The 18667-nt window shown below is 38.7% G+C and overlaps 3 protein-coding genes across 3 annotated transcripts; 1 reads left to right on the top strand and 2 right to left on the bottom strand.

The window, feature by feature from the left end:
• Positions 1-685: 685 nt before the first annotated feature.
• On the bottom strand, positions 686-7893 carry fgf2 (fibroblast growth factor 2). Its single transcript, XM_080901730.1, has 3 exons — positions 7104-7893; positions 4387-4490; positions 686-873 (listed from the first exon to the last, which is right to left on the bottom strand). Exons 1-3 carry the CDS (start codon positions 7279-7281, stop codon positions 688-690), a joined length of 468 nt encoding a protein of 155 aa, XP_080757856.1. The 5' UTR covers positions 7282-7893; the 3' UTR covers positions 686-687.
• Positions 7894-10546: 2653 nt separating this feature from the next.
• On the bottom strand, positions 10547-14505 carry bbs12 (Bardet-Biedl syndrome 12). The gene is made up of 2 exons (XM_080901728.1): positions 14450-14505; positions 10547-12767 (listed from the first exon to the last, which is right to left on the bottom strand). Exon 2 carries the CDS (start codon positions 12751-12753, stop codon positions 10849-10851), a length of 1905 nt encoding a protein of 634 aa, XP_080757854.1. The 5' UTR covers positions 12754-12767; positions 14450-14505; the 3' UTR covers positions 10547-10848.
• A 139-nt stretch (positions 14506-14644) lies between these two features.
• cetn4 (centrin 4) lies at positions 14645-18396 on the top strand. The gene is made up of 5 exons (XM_080900979.1): positions 14645-14762; positions 15010-15165; positions 15274-15402; positions 16167-16304; positions 18171-18396. Exons 1-5 carry the CDS (start codon positions 14760-14762, stop codon positions 18258-18260), a joined length of 516 nt encoding a protein of 171 aa, XP_080757105.1. The 5' UTR covers positions 14645-14759; the 3' UTR covers positions 18261-18396.
• The last annotated feature ends 271 nt before the right edge of the window (positions 18397-18667 follow it).

The raw sequence follows: 18667 nt of genomic DNA, 5'->3' as shown, positions 1-18667 counted from the left end.
GCTGGGATTTAAAGGTTGTGTTTCTTGCCGAACAAGCACAATCAACAGCCAATAATACAACAATTCACCAAGTCAACACTTATCTATTTAACAGTCCAAGTCCTACGTGTTCAAAAGGAGAAGAAATGCTTGGGTTTTGCTTTTAGTGTTTCTTCTTCTTTTAATTCAAATTTTATATTTTTCAGACTTCTATAATACAGTTAGATTATTGTCGGATTTAAACGTGTTTTCTTATTTATGAAAACACTCAAATATGCAGTATATTACCAACACCCTGCACTTAAACCCAGACTCCAACTTAGACTTTCATTAGGTTAAGGTTAAGCAGATAGCTGTTTTGAATCCTTATGGAGAGAGTTATGTTAATTTTTTTTTTTTAAAAACCCACTGTGTTGTACTGCTGTTTAACTGAGATGCACTAGGCAGCTGGCTCCAGTTGGTTGGTCTACAGTAAAATTCTGGTTAATAATAATAGTAATAATAATATTAAAATATAATAAAAGGTATGACTATATGGTGCTAATTTTAAAGTGAAGCTGAATAATTGCAGACATGTTTATGATAAAATAATAACTGTTAGGATCTAACAGTAAAGCTTCACAGCTATTTTGGGCAATGCTGATGGCTTGCTTCATTGCCGTCACATCTTTTCATTCAGACATCAGTATCTCTCACTCTGAGCCCAGATTAGCATTTAGCAGACATTGGGAGAAAGAGAATTGCCTTTTGACCCGGTCCAGTTTTGCTTCCAGACTTGTACTGGCCAGTCCGCTTCAGCGCCACGTACATGTTTGGGTACTTCCTGGAGCGGTAGGTGTTGTAGTTGTTGCTCTCGAGCCGCTCTAAGAAGTAGCACTCATCTGTTGCTCTTCTCTGTAGAGAAAGACACAGAAGAATAATGCAAATAAAATATAACTGTTATGCTGTCTGCAGTGGATTTAACTGTGCCGCTTAGGTATAATTTCAGGGGCTGCAGATTAGAAAGCTACTGGGACACAGTGCCACCTAGTAAACTTAGATCAACTCACGAGCTAAGAACCTAAGAAGACTGTGACACTAGTTTGTAATATAGTTTAAGATACTCTGTTTGCTGAGTAGCCTTATCAGTATCCTCTGCTTAAACAGGATTTCTGTATAAAAATCAATCTAAGGGGCATCTTGTTACTTACAGTGGCATTTCATCACATCCTTTATTTTGTATATACATACATATATATAGGAATTTTGAGTGAAAATGTTTACTTTAATATAATTGATTTAATGAAATATGATTGTTTAATATATTCTGTAATTAAGTTTCCACCTAAAATAACTTTGTAACTAAATGCAACCTTTATTTTGACTGTTGTTTATTTACTCTGTGATTTGTGGTAATAAACCCACTTATTTAATAAAGACAGTCATACCTTTCCATGAATATAAGGACAATGTGTGCCGTAGTTGAACCTCACTAAAAATAAACAAGTCATGATGTCAGTCAAAGAGAAACTTGAAATTAACAGGACTCTTATAGGAATCTTATTGGAGAATGCTAAAGATGACAATCTTTAAAGTAAATGGTATGATTCTTGTGTTGCCACGTTGTTGTCCATCTATTTTTACCCAAGATTCTTTCTTAGATTTGTCCTTTGTAGAAAACGTCTGGCCAAAATCATGCTGGGCATTGACTCCCTATGCTCGGTCCAACTAAACCCTTTTGTTTAGTTTCTGTTTTTATTTGACTGTGACTGTGCTGCTATTAGTCAGAAGACATTTTCTGGAACAACAACTCAGTCTACCTGGTTTAATTCACTGTGCAAAACTCCCAATAATAAAATGACTTTGGTCCTAAAAATGTGTTCGTGGAAATGTTTGTAGATCAAAGAATATTAAAACAAGGCACATTCGTAGCTGACAAAAGTGACACCTGTGTGGTCGTTCAGAGATGCTCTTCTGCATACCTTTGTTATAACAAGTGGTTATTTGAATCGTTGTTGCTTTCCCATCAGCTGAGAGCTGTCTGGCCATCTTCCTGTGATCTCTGGCATCAACGAGGCATTTTTGAAGCAGCAAACTGCTGCTACTGGATATTTTGTCACCTTTTTAAACCCTCAATGTGGTAAATATTCAGACCAGCCTGTCTGGCACAAACAATAACGCAGCCTTCAAAGTCACTTAAATTACCTTTCTATTCCAATCTGATGGTCAGTTTGAACTTCAGCAGGTCATCTAACCATGTCTATGTGCCTAAATGCACTGATTTGCTGCTGGATGATTAGTTATACGCATTAATGAGCAGTGGAACAGATGCACCTACTGAATTAACCAGTCAGGGCATATATCTATTAATGTATATATTTGTGAAATAGGCAGTATTTGTTGATCATATGATTCAAAACAAATCTATCAAGATCCCCTCTCTTTCTAGATGACCCAACTCCAAAGCTAGATTTGGCACTTTCCAGACAAAGTGTTACATCAGCGTCAGTGAATTCTAATTTGCTTGACAACGACTGCTTTCACAATCTCTTGGAAGCAAACGGTAGTGCAGAGACCATCACGTGGGTCTTTTATTGAGCAGAGCGATGCCTTGGGTGGCATTCTGCTGCTGTAGCTTCTCATTAGGAGGAGATGCCTTTTGCAAATGACATGGATTTTATACGAGCCTTCACAACCACCAAACCACATCAGTCACCAACAGTTCACACTTCCACAATAAACAGCAACAACTGTGGCAACAGACCAGCATTGGCATGAAACTGGAGTGGTTTACTCACAGCAACGCTGAAACTATAATAGCTTAGTAACAGGGAAAAGTGCAGTTAGGAATCATTCCAAGACTAAATACAAGTAATGCAAGGCAGCATATCTTTAATTAGATTAAATTATCATTATTTATTTATTTATTTTAATATGCATCAACAGTCAACAAAGTAAAATCACTGGTTCTCATTTGTTCTAAAAAAAAACTTCTGCAATTTTTTGTTGCTTTTATTATGTATTTCCAATATTATTATTATTATTATTATTATTATTATTATTATTATTATTATTATTATTATTAATAATAATAATAATAATAATAATAAAATAATAATAATAATAATGTCTTTTTTTATTAAAAAAATAAGTACTGTTCAATTTTCAGTCTTTCAGACCCAAAATGCTTAATAATTTAAGTATTTTTAATAAAAGCCTGCAGTTATAATAATTCCCAATTATTAATAATAATTATTAACTACTCACATGCAGGTATCCACACTGCTGGATAAATACTCAGTATATTAGTGCATCACTAAAACTATTTGTATGGGTTTTTTTTGTTTTTTTGTTACAAAAAAGGAAACTTTCATATATTGTTTTGGAAGATTTGGCAGAGATGACTTATTTAAATGTGTGCAGTTTATGTCTTTTGCTTATTGATTGCATTGATTGATGCATCTTGTCAGTTGTGCGTAACTGTGGTCTGTCATTGTCCCGGCTTTGTGACCCAGTAGTTTGTGCTTGCCTTGAATTGTTGTTTAATATTATGTCTTTTCTCCTTATATTTCTGAGTTCTCTGTCCCTTAATTTTGTTTAATTTAGTTCCATTTCATGTTTAGTCTGTCTTAGTCTTCCCTCTGTGTTCCACGTCCTCTAGTATCTAGTTTCTTGTGTTAGTTATTTGTGTCTCCCTGGGAAGTCTGTTTTGCCTCCATGTTCATTTGCCTGTTTTCCCAGTCGTGTGTCTATCTGGTTCCTGTGTTCTCTGCTATCTCGCCCTCGTTCTGTGTCTTCCTTGTCTGGTCTCTGTCTGTTTTATTTTGATAGTCATTGTGTCACGTGCCTTATGTTCAGCTTTGCTTCCTCTCTCTCATTATATCTAGTTTGTTCCAGCTGCGTTTCCACCTGTCACCCATCCTCTCATTATCTTGTGTATTATCATCCCCTCCTTGTGTGTACGCGTCCTGTTTACTTAGTCATGTAAGTTCTAAAGTTCAGTTTAGACGAGTTTTCTGTTGTTTGTGTTTAGTTTCCCGAACTCCAGCAATAAAGCTGTGTGAGTTCTGAATTTATCTCTGAGTCTGCAATTTGGGTCCGCTAACTGCCAGCCACACACACACACACACACACACACACACACACACACACACACACACACACACACACGACAGTGGTCTACTATTATAATTTGAATGTTCTGATGAGTCCAGTGCGAGAGGCTATAAACTTAATTATTTTTAGAATGGGAGGATTTCTTGTCACAGTACTGGAAAATATTTGGTTTCCAAAACACTGCAACCTTAATGCTTCTTGTCACAGAGCTGTGAGTTTAATCAAGTCTGTTTCATACAGATTAGCAAAATCCTTTATGGAACAGAAACAGCACAAGCTTTGTTGATGGAAAGACCGATCCAAGTCACTCACCACTCCAAACAGTCGTCCGTCTCTGTTCATTGCCAGATATCGGTTTGCACAAATCCCTTTGATGACCACTTCTCCCACTGAGGTTGCCTGGAGTTGAAGCTTTACTGAAGATGAATTAGCAGAGACAGAGAGCAAGTTGTTGTTTAATGATGGGACGTTTAATCAAAGTGTAAAAGTGACTGCTGACTTTAAAAAAAAATGAATTTCTTCATTAAATCACAGCAAGTGTAACAGTGAGCTGTTAGAGAAACAGCTGCAGGTGCATTTCAACATTTGAACTGCAACGAGCAAAAAGACAAGAGGCATAAAACAGAGGAACGAAAATGCTGTTAAATTAACAAACAATTAAGAAAAAGGAAACCTTGATTAAAGGTTTCCTTTTTCTCATAAACAAGCCCACACACCATTTGAACCATGTGACAAGGTTATGTTTAAAGTCAATGAGCTTTAAGTTGCAAGATTTTCCTGACAAAATATCTGACTCTTATACTAGTAGACATTTTAACTTTCTTACTTTCCTTTCCTTAAGGGAGCTTATGTGCCAAAACAGGGACATGCCACTGGGAAAATCACCGCTGAGAGAACTAAGAGTCAGGCAAGTATGCCAAATACCTGGCATGCTCTCATATTTGGGTTTTGTTTCTTTGCCTCTGGACCATACAGGTAAGCGGTACAAAATCAAACCACCACAAAATCAAACAATTCCTGTGACATAACTTATGAATCCTGTAAAAACAGACAGTTACTTTAAAACAATGCATAAAGTCATATTTTGTATGCCAGTTTTCTCTATCAAATACTAAAGTTTTGGGCCAGTGAAGTCTCTGTCTTACTTAAAAGCGCAAGCCTTAAACTCAAATGTAGTTTTTTTTAAACTCATAACATTTTTTACCTGATAAATTCAGTAATATGTATATATTCTTTTCCCCATTTTTTATTTGCATTTTAAATGAAGACAATGAGTCTAATTATGCTGCGTTTAACATCTTTCAAGCATTACATCCAAACATCAGGTCCTGCTTCCTCAGTTGCTGGCAAATGATTTGTTGCTGTGGTTTCCTCTGTATTCATGGCACTGACTGATGCATGTGCCATGAATGAATGAAACATTATTATTAGCACAAATAGTTAAGTCTAATTACCAAAAAACACAGAATGGCATTACATAGTACCTGCAGGCTGTAAGATTGCTTATTCATGATCTTAAATGATTTATTTTTTTATTTCCCTTTTTAAAAAAGAGACATTGTTTTTCTTCATCCAATATATGCTCAGCAATCAAAAAGAATCCAGGGGCCCCTTGAGGTGAATAGGGGATCTCTTTAGAATGAGTCCCCATTAAGGGTAGACACACATCTGTCTATCATTAAGCTAGCTGTTTGGGTGATTCATGTTACAGATCAAAGAGGCAAAAAAAAAAATAGCAATTGGTCTGAATGTACTGTGGTGTGTTCGATGTTCCTTGGATAGATTATGTGCTGAAATTTTTGTGAATGGTGGGAACCTGATCCCCGCTTCTGTAAAGTGTGCTCTGGGGTCTCCTGTTGTGTCCAGTTTGTATCAGAATTGACCCCAAGGTTCTTGGATCAAAAGTCTCTTACACAAAACACAAACGGATGGAGAAGAGTCCCATCTACATTAGCATGGAAATTCTACTCGAGGACCCTAGGATATATTAGGCAACATTTTTCATAACATTTCCTATTCTTACTGGCAGGTTTGTCTGTAGAAGCTGGCAACTCTATCCGACCCTTAACAAAAGGGCCATTGAGGAAGCACAGCTCAAGTCATAATAACTCTTAAGAACTATTTTGGTAAAAAGCTAAACGATTAATACTAATGGCCGTTGTATGACGAAGTGTGAATATATTCCTTCCTTAAACTTTCTCATGTCGTCTACAAGATGAATCTCTCCGGATATTTCATAAACACTTATAATGAAGTATAATTAAACGCAATTGAATTACCGGTATCCTATAAATAGCCTCTCACTCCTTGAACTGGCATCAGGCATTTGTTTGAAATGTCACACTGTACCTTGTGCAATACACTTCCAAGCATCCAAGCATGTGTTTTCCAAGGAAAAATCCAAATTTCATGTTCCTCTCCTCCCCTCCTATTTACAAAAGCTTAGGGCACATTTAATCAGTGACAGTGACGCACTGAGGAATGCTACAGTTGTCCATTAACGTAATCACGTTAATGTTTACCCTTTCTTAAAAAAGGGGGCGCTCAGAATAAATATTAATTCAATGTCGGCACAGATGACTGGTCTGAGGGTAAGAAAATTTTTTAACAGGTTTTTATAATAACTTCATCAGCCTCAAAGACGCAGGAACTCTCAGATTTGCTGTCTTTTGTGACGTAAAATATACAGTTAACAGTGTGACTCAGCATGGTGATCTTCATTTGGAGCACTAAAAACATTAAGCACGTTCCATCAGAAGTCCCACTGATGAATAAAAACTGAGGCGTGACTCTTTAGTACTGAGGTTATTATACTTTCCAGAAGGTGACCTACACACATTTGGTTCTTAGTGTTCGCAAGTGGAGAATAATCATAATTCAAATGGAAAATTCACATAATCCCCCTATTATTTATCCACGATATTTAATTTTTTGCTTTGCTCTTTCTTCTCTGTTGCATGTTAAAAACAGAAAATCAAGAAGTGCTGTGTACTGTGTAAAGTGAAAAGAAGGAGACTGGAAGAACTTACTGTGGGGGTCGTTTTTCTCTCGTATTCCATCCACTCCTCCATCAGATTTTATCCTCAAGAAGAAGCCACCATTTTTACAGTACAGCCTTTTAGGGTCCTTGAAGTTCCCAGGAGGAAAACCGCTGCTGCCGCCGTCTTCAGGTGTAGCGGGAAGTGTTGTGATTCCTCCCGTGGCCATCAGGGTTAGGGACGTCGTCTCCTTCTTGAGAAGTGCAGCAGTTCACCGTGGCCTCTCACCTCCTGCTAACTGCTGCCTGTACCCTCTTACCCTCCTCCACACAAACTGATTCTGCTTAACCTCAGAGGTCAGCTTGCTTGAAAGGCCCCCCTCTCAGGGCAGCAAGTGCCCTTTGAGTCCTGAGAATTTGAAGCAGTAACACTTCTACGGACTCCTATGCAAGATCGAAATCTACAATTTGTAGACGCTTGTCTGCCGTTTGTAGAGCTGGCAGCTGCTTTGCCAGTGTACTTTGAGCACACTGGTAGGGGGGATGCATGCAGGTCGCTTCTTTCTTCTACTCTTCTTGCAATGGAGTGTTTAGAGCAGGGCAGCTGGCTTAGATCTGTGTGGAAGGCTTTCCCCTTTGGGCCTCAGTTCGCATGCGCCCTAGGAGCACCAGCACACACACACACATGCTCACGCCCACTAATGCTCACTGATTTAACCAACCCAGCAGAAGTCGGGAAAGGAGAGGAGGGCAAAGAAGGGGGACGTGCAATTTGGACTCTGAGACCCTTCGGAGAGCCAAGAACCACAGCAACCATGTGAACAGAACCAGTGTTTTCATTCATCCAGTCTGTTCAAGAGCAGGAAAAGAGGGACATAATAAGAAAGCCAACAGAGGCATCTTGGTAGTGATTCAGTAAGTGCTATTCATAAGTGAAAAAAATAACAATGTAAAGTAGAAATGCCAGTAGATGAAAAAGAAACCGTCACGAGCCAGTTATTTTAATTGCTATTCTCAATTTTCTCCAAACCAGCTGCCTGGATGATGAGTGATGAAAGTTATTTATCCAGGAGGAGGTCATGCATTTGTCAAAATAGGCACTTACTGTTCTGGGCTTCTGGGCAAACGTTACCACATCTGAAGCTTGTGTGGGACCAGTAGAAAGTCAGCTGTGCTCCTGGTTGACATCATGCTAACAAAAAGTTTTTGTTCGACAGTATCGGCTAAATGCACATATTATATACACATGCAGTGAAAAAAATATCTACCAAATATTATTAGTGATACACATTTATACCTGTATAGTACTGTACAGATAAAGTAATGACATAACAGTTATAACATTGACCTCACCTTACCTCAAGTATAAGCTCAGTCTTCAGGCTTTACACTTTTACATTTCTACATACACAGCACAGCCAGGGGACTAGTAAGGATGTAAATTGACTAGTACTTATATAATGCCTTATCTATACCTGTGTGTTTTCTAACATTCACACACACACAGATGCAAGTCGGGTTTTATCATCTTGCCCTTGGATGCTTTGGCATCAGGGATCCATATCAGGGATCCACCAACCTTCTACCTTAACTATTGCTGCCCATATAGGAATTTTCAAATCAGCATTTGTCACAATCCTGAATACTTATTTAAATATCTTTTCACTGGGAAAAGGTAAATATATGAGAGGTACAATGATGACATATGGATACACTGATCAGTCATAAAATAAAAACCAGCCAGATATCACGTTGGCACAAAACAGCTCCCATCCATCATAGCAAGGACACAGTACCACTGCGGTGTCTTGTAGTATCTGGCATATAATCCATGGTTTGGCACAGGACACTGGCTACAGTTCTTTCAGGATTGTGGGTTATGGCATGGGGCCTCCATGAATCAGGCTTTTCCAGTTTATTCTATGGAAGCTTTATTAGATGGGATCTGCAGCGCCTATAGGCAGGATTAGCATGTTGGGCTATTTTTTTATGTTTCAAACTGCTCTTGAACAATTTTGTGGTGTGGCAGAGTTCAGTATCCTACTATATCCTGCTGGGAGTCTGCTGCTGTCAGGGGGTGTCATTGCCACTGAGGGTGAGGGAAGCTCTGATATATGATATGAGAATATGATATATGCCAGAGAATATCCACATGAATGCTCAGAGCGAAGGTTTGTAGCAAGATGATCAACATTCAGCTTCAGTTCATTTACTTCAGTGGCATAAAGAATTGCTCATTTGGCACGCTTGTTGCGAGGCTGTAATCAGCAGCTTACAATAGGATGGCCGAACTCCTCACCCTATCTCTAAGAGAAATGCCAGCCACTCTTCTGAGAAAACTTGTGACACACTTTTTAAAAAAATGTTCAACTATATTTAAAAAATGCCTCAGCTGGCCTTTCTCCTCATAATTTTATATTTAAAGTTTTTTCATTTCCTACTTGTCATTGCCCAGAATAAATACTCCATCTATCTGAATCATCTCTCAGAGAGCCCTTGTTAAGTGATTCGTGCAGACAGAAAGGAGGTGGACTCACCCTGAACTCTCGGATGTGTCACCAGTTTTGGCGTTCCAACCTTCCTCCCCAGTGTTGTGTGTGTTACGTTATGTCATGCCCTCCCCTCTCAATGCTGCAACAACACTGAATGATGTCTGAGTCAAGACTATTCCGTCTCCACCGTAAAACCTTTGTAACACTTTTATTTCACTGAACTATTTTTAGGGTGTAATGAGCTTTGCTCTCTGTGACCTCAGAGGAAATGGAAGACCACGCAAGTCATTGAAACTGTCACCTCTAAAACACAACATGCAAAAAAGGGAAATTTTTCAAGACACCAACCAAATTGAACAGTGCATTGGGAGCAGTTCTTGAATTTTCCAAGTCGTAATCATTTTTACTTATCTTAATATAGGTATTGTATAAATAGCCTATTACAAATTTCTATATATGTATAAGTACTCTAAAAGCTGCCCAAACTGCAGACTTTCAAAATATTTATGTGACCTTTAGGTGATTATGTAGGATGGAAAGTGTTAATGAAAGATTTCCAGGATTCGAATAACTGACATCACCTCTGAAAATGTATTTTAAAGCACAGACACTAGTAAGACTTAACCCAAAACATTTACTCTGTCTGGAGGTGTTCCTTCTGCATCAACCATGCCAGTTATGACACAGAAAGTCATAAAAGAGCCGCACCTGGCACAGAAGCAGTGTCAGCATTCAATGTGAGCAGTACTAGCCAAACTGGAGACACTTAATGAAGCTTAGGCAAATATCATTAAGCAAGTGTTCGAAGACAAAGAAGCACAACAAAATTCAGCCCTCGAGCAGGAAATCTAATTGTGGGTTTGGATATGTAGCAGTATTTTTCCCGGCCTGAAATGTGTGCGAAGTCAACATGTGTTCAAGGATATGTATAACCTAGATCAGGTTAGTCATGATTGTTTTATTATAAAATAAAAGTAATGTTTAAGGGAATTTCCAGGGAGAATAGAGAATCATAATGACAGAGGACACAAGACCAAGTTAATTAAAAATAAGAAAAACTACATTTCTTGGTTATTCAACATAACTTTATTATTTATTATTTTTTTAATATAAGTTTTAGAAAGAATTCTGAAGACATTCAGAAAGAGGATGTCTCCCCCTTGTGGCAGAAAATAGGTAATAACATTTTTCAAAAGCCCTTCACTGTATTATTTACAGCATATTTTACAAATCACTTTGTTTAGGAAGAAAAAAACAGTTTGTCTTGTAGAGTGAAATCTTTTGCCTGAATATTCTACATGAACATCACAACAGCAAGAGACTGTTCTCGGCAATCTCAGTTTTTTGGTCTACGCCTGTGATAATCTCTGCATCCGTCTGTAAAACCAAGAAAACAAGATCTAAGGCTTTCCTCCATGCTTCCTGTTTCACGCTCAGATTATCATAGATTTCCACTGCTCGTGCTTCATTGGGTTTTGGTGCTGTGAAGACTTCATTATCCTGATTTTCACTGTTTAAGAAAAGTTGTGGGGACTTTGCAGCATTGCCTAGATAGTCCTGCAGTTGTTGGCACACCTCAGTCCTAGCTTTGACTTTTGAAATTCTTCCAGTGTTAACCATTACAGTGGATATGTAATCTATTAAACCATCTGCCATGAGGTCCAACACTACACGCCTGTAGTGGTTGGTTCCTCTCTCACCGTTCTTTTCTCTGTGACACATGACATGATACTCCACTCGCTTTTGTAGGTGATGAATGCAAAGCATTTCTGTCCCACACGCCCCTGGTAGAAGAGCTCTGTCTTTTAGTGCATAGTGTAAGCGATAAGCACAGGCCCAAAACTGGTCCTCCAGGGCCTGAAGCTTTCCATGTATAGAGCTTGTAAGGATTACTGTAACTAGCCCGCTGTTGCTGCCAGTTGAGATATTCACAGCCAGGGAGTACTTCTCGTGGCTACTGAGGTCTTTCCATATTGCAACCTTTGCCCCAGTGCCAACATTTTGCTTGCTCAGTTGCGCAGCAAAGGTTACCGGAACAACTCCAGACAAGCTGGCAAATGTCTTCAAAACAGAAGCCTTCACATTTTCCACTACAAGTATACGATGCCTAAAACAGTGCTGAATCGCTTTTTCACAAGCGTGCCCATGGATTAGTATCAGGTTCACTTCCAGGTTCAACAGATGTGTCACAGTCCGTTCCACCCATTCGTCCTCTTTGCTTGAACTCGAAAAATCTATATGATCCCTCACACGGTGCATACCTGTCGGCCTGTTAAAGCCAAGATGGCGGTAAGAATGTGATAAATCTCCATTTATGAGAACAACCTTCAGTTGTTGTTCTTTTAAGTGATGAGCGACTGTAGCCTGTTCAGCAGATAAAAGAACAACACAGCCAAATACAACGCACCCCTGATCCTCTGGTAAACCAGGGAGCATACAAGTCACCACTTTAGTAATGTCAAACATGGGATAGCTCACATCTTCTTCATTAGTTTTTGACTGCATCTGAATAACTTCGACTACAAGTTTCATTGCATCATCACAACCATGACTCAGTCCCTCAGCAATGTGTACAATGTCAGGAAGCTTAGGCTGAGGAGACTGTAGCAATACTTTGGAGAAATCTTCAGACTTCATCTCACAAAAATGTCTGCTGAGTTTTATTTTTCTCTGTTCACCGACGGTCAGAGTCTTGACGTCAAACTTTATTGTTCCCTGCATGCTGCACAATGCAGGCGATGAATATTTGATGGGTTTCTTGGACACTTTCACAGCACAACTCTCTAACGATGTCACGCCCAGACCATCAATTGAAACGGCACATTTCCTGCAAGCATCCAGACATACATCCATCCCTTCAGACATTGCTGAGATTATGTTCCCTACTGAAATTCCTCTCTGAAGACAGTCCAGGGCAACACGGCTCCAGGCCCCCGCTAGGAACAGCAGGCATCCCGACCCTGTATGGTAGACCTTCTGGTGGGCTTGAATAGTCTCATAAACAAGCTGACCCACTGCACAGGTCAGCTCCATGGTCTCAATAATGCGAAAACACGAGCACACAAGAGCAGACTCCCCACTCTTGTCATCTTGGATAAACTTGTACTTTATACAAGGGCCCAAAGAGGAATGTGAGATTCCTGCCAGCGCCAACAGTTTCTGCAGTCCAATATGTTGTCGATGGTTTATGATTGTACTTCCCAACATCATTCGAGGACTGTGAACTGTAAAAGAAAATTTTTAAGTTTGGTCATTTCTAAACAAAAAAAAAGTCCTCACAAACATTTGCTTTAGTTCGGAAACATGATTTGTGTTTTTAAAGTAATAAGTCACAAGGCACAGTAACTAAGTATAGGCCCTCAGATTTCCTTTTCTATCCATCCATTCTCTTCTGCTTAACCTTATTTGAGTCACGAGAGGGCAAGAGCTGATCCCAGCTACCATAGGGTGAGAGGTGAGGTACACCCTGAAGAGGTCACCAATCTGACACAGAGCACACCTCCTGGAAATTCAAATTTATTATAAAGTATGGTACTGTAATCCTCAAATGATAAAAGATTTGTAAGAAACTAAAAGGACGCGGGGGAGGGGGGATTGCGGGAATAGCTTTTTTAAATGGCCCTATTTGTTTTTATGCTGTTTCTTTTTTTTTTTATGATAGACCATCTTCTACTGCTTCTTTTGCCTGCTCCCTTCAGGGGTCGCCATAGCACATAACCTGGCTCCATCTCTACCTATCCCTACCTCTGTCACACCAACCCACTGCATCTCCTCCTTCACTACATCCATGAACCTATATGTTGTCTTCCTCTTTTCCTGCCTGACCTAATCTATCAACCTGTTCATCACCACTGTGAACAAGAATGGGCTCAGAGCAGATCCCTGATGTAATCCCACCCCCACTGTAAACCCATCTGTCACTCCTACTTCAAACTTCATCACTATCCTCATAAATGTCCTACACCAGCCTCAGATACTTCTCTAACACTACTCACTCCCTCATGCAGTACCACAATTCCTCTCATGGCAGCCTATTGTATGCTTTCTCTGGAGCTACAAAGACAGCCTGAAACTGTTTTGACCTTCTCCACATGTCTCCATCAACATGTTCAAAGTGAACATCACATCTGTAATTCTCTTTCTCGGCTTGGAGCCGTACTATTGCTTACTGATTGTAAACTCTCTGGTTAACCTAGCCGGAACAACTGTTTTCCTTAGTTTAATGGCATGACGTCTCAACTTTACAGATATTGTAGAAAGTTCTAATCTAGTTAATTAAGGGTTTCAATCATTTTTATGCAGAGAAGCCTTAACCTAAGTCATCACTGTCAACTGAGCTGTTTTCACTGTCAGTGTGGGCTTTTTTTTTTTTAAACAAAAAACAAAACAAAAACAAAACTCGTTTTACTCTGATAACAGCAATTAAAATAGCAGCTTGGCAAGTTTGATATTTTGTTTTTTTCCTTTTTTGTCCAGGGAAACCAAACGGTTCATAGGCCTTTCACCCCCTCATCACGTGTCTTTTAAGATTTAAGCAGTTAACAGCCAAGCACTACGAAATGGAAAATCGTATTTGCAGACAGATGGCAATCAGCATATTGACATTTGACAGATATAATGGGTGCAACCCACATATTTTTTAGAGGTAAAACATTGCTACTCATGAAAAACTGACGGGTATTAATTATTCCTCCAACACTAGCAGCGAGTTTTGTCAATGCCTGCACTTCACTCAGCATCTTACAAGTCAGCTTACAAGCTAAGCTAACAAACCAGAGACAAGTTTACTTCAAAACTGCCCGTGTCTGTACCTTAATCCAAGAGCAGAAACCCCCCCCCAGAAATGACTCTGCAAAATGACGCTGTAATACAAACTTTTTACTATCCTCAATGAGTATACTTTTACCTTATTTCAATAGTGTACGAGGCATTTATATTACGCCTGGTCCATCTCAACCGATTAAACACTGCGCATGCGTTTTGTTTCCTAGTTGCTGGGCGACAACAAACTGTCCGTATGATTGGCTGAAACTGTTTTAACCCGCCTACTATTTTTTGTGATTGGTTAATCAGGTTTCGTCAGCGTGCTTTCATCATTTGTATTGGCTCTCTCGGATGTCTGTTCACAGAAAAACTACACAGTCGTTGCTACCTGATTTGTTGACATCAGACCATCAAACAAAACAGAGGTTTCCCCGTCGGGATCATTTATTCAAATGGTGTGCATTTATTTAATTATGTAAAGTAGCTTTATAAACGAATGTTTAATGAACATTTTAAGAAGCTGTGAGATTTGCCATAAAAAGCCGTTAGTTTTAACTTGATTCTCTTCGGTCTCCCGGAACAGCATTTAAGCTAGTTAGCACAATAATGACCTAAAATAAGATATGTACCGCGAGTCTCGTTGCTGTTAACTTAGTAACTTAATAGGTAGCTTTTGTGATGTATTAATATTGTATTTCATAGGCTTCAAGTTACCGGAAACCAACTTCCTCGGCTAGCCAAAGGAAAAAGACGGATTTAAAACACGACCTGACTGAGGAGCAAAAGCAAGAAATTAAAGAGGCTTTCGATCTCTTTGACACAGATGGAACTGGAACAATAGACGTGAAGGAGCTCAAGGTTGGCTTTCTAGTTAAATGTGTAGTGATAAAAGTTAAGTAAGGAAAACATACCGCGGTCACAACACCGCAGCAGCTTCAGTTTTCTTTACTGTTATCTGTGTCACAGGTTGCCATGAGAGCTCTGGGGTTTGAACCAAAGAAAGAAGAGATCAAGAAAATGATTGCAGACATTGATAAAGAGGGTTCTGGAACGATTGACTTTGGTGACTTTCTCAGTATTATGACACTGAAAATGGTGAGTGTTTTACCGAAAGGAACAAGAAAACTTCTCTGCAGTTAAGTTGGAAGTTTTACTGTCTGAAAATAGCACTGTCCTTAAAACTGTTGGGGCTAAATCAAGCATTTGTGTGTTGTTTCGACAGCTGTTGTTTTGGAGCAATTCTAAACATTGCAAGAATTTGCTAGATATAGTATCTCTCTCTCTCTCTCTCCCCCCCTCCCTGTCTCACACACAGACACATTTGTAAGGCTAGTGTATTTATGGGTTGACCCATGAAAAACTTGCCAAATCATCTCTGCCAGTGCTTGTTCTGCTTTTGACTCTTGTTGGAGCTTCTGGTACCTCAGATGTTGACAATCAGGTGCCTGATTGGCATCTGATTAGCATGGGTCCTGCTACAGTGAGCAAATACATCATGGCACCGTACATGCAAAGTCACCAACACCTTTATGGCTTTCCTGTGTCCTAAACAAATAGCACAGTAACAGTAGATCATAGAAAAAGGTTTTCTTCAGACTGAAAAAACTATAGATAACATTTAGTGTGGCCACCTGTTCTTTACATTACAAAACATATTTCCATTCAAGAGTTATAAAATATACTGCATGCACACTCTTTATGTCTGTGCTTTGTAAAATGTGCTTCACTTCATTTCCTACACACATTCTGCAAATTATGTTCATATTGGACTGCATTTGGAGCAAAATTTAAAAAAGAACATTTTGCATGTTTTTAATTTGTAATATATATATATGTGTATTCATTTTTGATGAGAACAGAGTGAAAAAGACACAAAAGAAGAAATACTGAAGGCTTTCCGACTCTTTGATGATGACTGCACGGGAAAAATCTCATTCAAAAATCTCAAGAGAGTTGCCAAGGAGCTGGGTGAAAACCTCACAGATGCAGAGCTGCAGGTATAGAGATTCTTCATTACTTTGGAGTACTTACAGTTTTGCCCCTACCTGCCCCTGTGTGAAGAAGTAATCCCCCCTCCCCTTTTTAAATCATGAATTGATGACTCATCCAGAAGGTCACAAAGAACCGAGAACAACATCTAAAGAAAGTTCCAAGAGTGAGTTCTAACCAAAAAGAACATAAAGGTTATTCTCACAATTGCCAAAAATGTCTTGTTGATCTCCAAGACCTTGACGACACAAAAAGTTGAACTTTTTGGGAAGGCTTGAATCTCGCTACATCTACAATAAAACAAACAGCATTTTATAAAAAGTACATCGTAGCAACATCTGGGCCTGCTTTGGTCAACTTGACTTAATTGACGGAACTTTGAGTTCTGCTCTCTACCTGAAAATCCTAAAGGAGAATGCCTGACCATCAGTTCATGCCAGGAACGTATGCACACTCAAGTTATTCAGCAGGACAATGATCTGAAACACACCAGCAAGTTCACCTCTGATTGGCTTAAAAAACAACAACAAAGAAAACACAAGTCACGACTGATTAAGGTGCTTTGGCATGACCTTAAACAGGCTGTTCATATGGCTGAATTAAAACAGTTTTGCAAAGAACGGTAGGACAGACTTCCTCCACAGTGATGTGAAAGGCTGATTGTCTAGTTATTTCGAATGCTTGATTGCAATTTCTACTGCCAAGGGTGGTAGGACCAGTTAATTTACATAGCTTTTTTCCCTTAATTAAATTAAAAACATATAATCATTTAAAAATTGCATTTTGTATTATCAGGTTATTGAAAATGATTCCTGAGGTAATGATGTTCAAAAAGTTGGGTTTTGAGAAAAAAAACCCCATCTTGAACAAAAACAAGATTTTGAATTTAGATTGTGATATTTGTAGTGGGTGTAAACTGATTTAATTTTTAACAGAGCGTTTTTCAGTTCTGAAAAATACAATATGGTTTTCTCCTTTACATAAAAACTGATAAGGGCTCAGTAATGCTGGGAAAAATGAAATGAATTAATAAGAACAAAGCTTTTCGTACTGCTTTGCTGCTCAGTACTTTGAGAGCCTGCAAGTCACTCTGCAGTAACTATTCATAGTGTAAAGATTAACATTTTTATATGTAAATGAACCGGTGCATCGCTTTTCTACTCTACTTTATATGCCTCATTCAAACACACACTCATACAAGCTCTTTTTTCCTACACACAAGTCCTTGCTGTCTAACATTCACATACAGTCGTACTCCAATGAGCACATCAGAGAGCAACTTGTTGTTCATTATCTTGCACAAGGATACTTTGGCCTGCAGACTAAACCACCAACCTTCCAGTTAGTGGATGACCTGCTGCACCTCCTGAGCTACAGCCACCCCAGCTGGCTTTGTTAAATATACTAAAGTACAAAAAAGTTGCTCATTCTGAAGGGGTCAGGTGGGATCCTTTTGCTGGTTTGACTGATTTTAAATTTGCTACCTCATATTTAAAATATTGTAGTACCTCTACTACAGTAAATTGTATAAGTGGTACAAACCGTAAAGTAATACCACATGTCCAGAAGCCAAGAATTTTTTATTTAAAGAACAATACATACTTAGAGGAACCACTATAAATACATTTCTATATAAGTACCAAACGTATTGTCTCTCTTCTCATATCTCCCAGTTCCTCTAATGTTGGTATGTTCTTACATGTCACAGTAAAATAGTAGTAACTGTATTATTTTAGGTGGGGTTTTCCTGGGTAACCTTTGCAGTCAAATGCCATGCATGAAACACAAAGTTACCTGAAGTCAGTGTGAGAATTGTTCCAGTTTGATGCTCTCACTTCCTTCCCTTTGCTACATCACATTTATTATCCTTTCAGGAAATGATTGACGAGGCAGACCGAGACGGGGACGGTGAGGTCAACGAGCAGGAGTTCCTGCGGATAATGAAGAAGACCAATCTTTATTAAACCTCAGTGTCTTAGAACCTTTGTATTGTAACTTTTTTTGGAACATTAGTTTTGTTTGTATGGAAATATTTTAATATGTTGTATCTTTGCACACGCTTTTATAAAATTGCAAAACCAATAAATCTATTTCATCAGAGATGATTTGTCTGTTACATTGTCATTATGAAAGCCTTTATTTAAACATAAGACTCATTGAGTTGTCTTTTTCTACAAAAACATAGAGTTATACAAAAATATGAATTATACAAATCATGTGCAAGTGTGATTTAGGATACACCTAGTACAGGTTAAAGAATCAGAATATTGTGAAAAAGGTTGTTTTGTTTTTTTGTGGAAATTGTGTTCTAAAAGATGAACATAATTTTATTATGTGTAGGTGAAATACACTTAGCAGTTAACTGGGACTT

The sequence above is a fragment of the Rhamphochromis sp. 'chilingali' genome, assembly GCF_963969265.1.
Source record: "Rhamphochromis sp. 'chilingali' genome assembly, chromosome: 13".
NCBI classification, from domain to species: Eukaryota; Metazoa; Chordata; class Actinopteri; order Cichliformes; family Cichlidae; genus Rhamphochromis; species Rhamphochromis sp. 'chilingali'.
Note: the sequence above shows the minus strand (reverse complement) of the source record. Positions and strands in the feature narration are given on the sequence as shown.

Coding starts and splice junctions, on each gene's coding strand:
- fgf2 (XM_080901730.1), bottom strand. CDS start 7,281: ATGGCCACGGGAGGAATCACAACACTTCCCGCTACACCTGAAGACGGC. Junction 4,491..7,103: donor AGAGAAAAACGACCCCCACA/GTAAGTTCTTCC, acceptor ATTCATCTTCAG/TAAAGCTTCAACTCCAGGCA. Junction 874..4,386: donor ACGGACGACTGTTTGGAGTG/GTGAGTGACTTG, acceptor CTTTCTCTACAG/AGAAGAGCAACAGATGAGTG.
- bbs12 (XM_080901728.1), bottom strand. CDS start 12,753: ATGATGTTGGGAAGTACAATCATAAACCATCGACAACATATTGGACTG.
- cetn4 (XM_080900979.1), top strand. Junction 15,403..16,166: donor GTATTATGACACTGAAAATG/GTGAGTGTTTTA, acceptor TGATGAGAACAG/AGTGAAAAAGACACAAAAGA. Junction 16,305..18,170: donor TCACAGATGCAGAGCTGCAG/GTATAGAGATTC, acceptor TTATCCTTTCAG/GAAATGATTGACGAGGCAGA.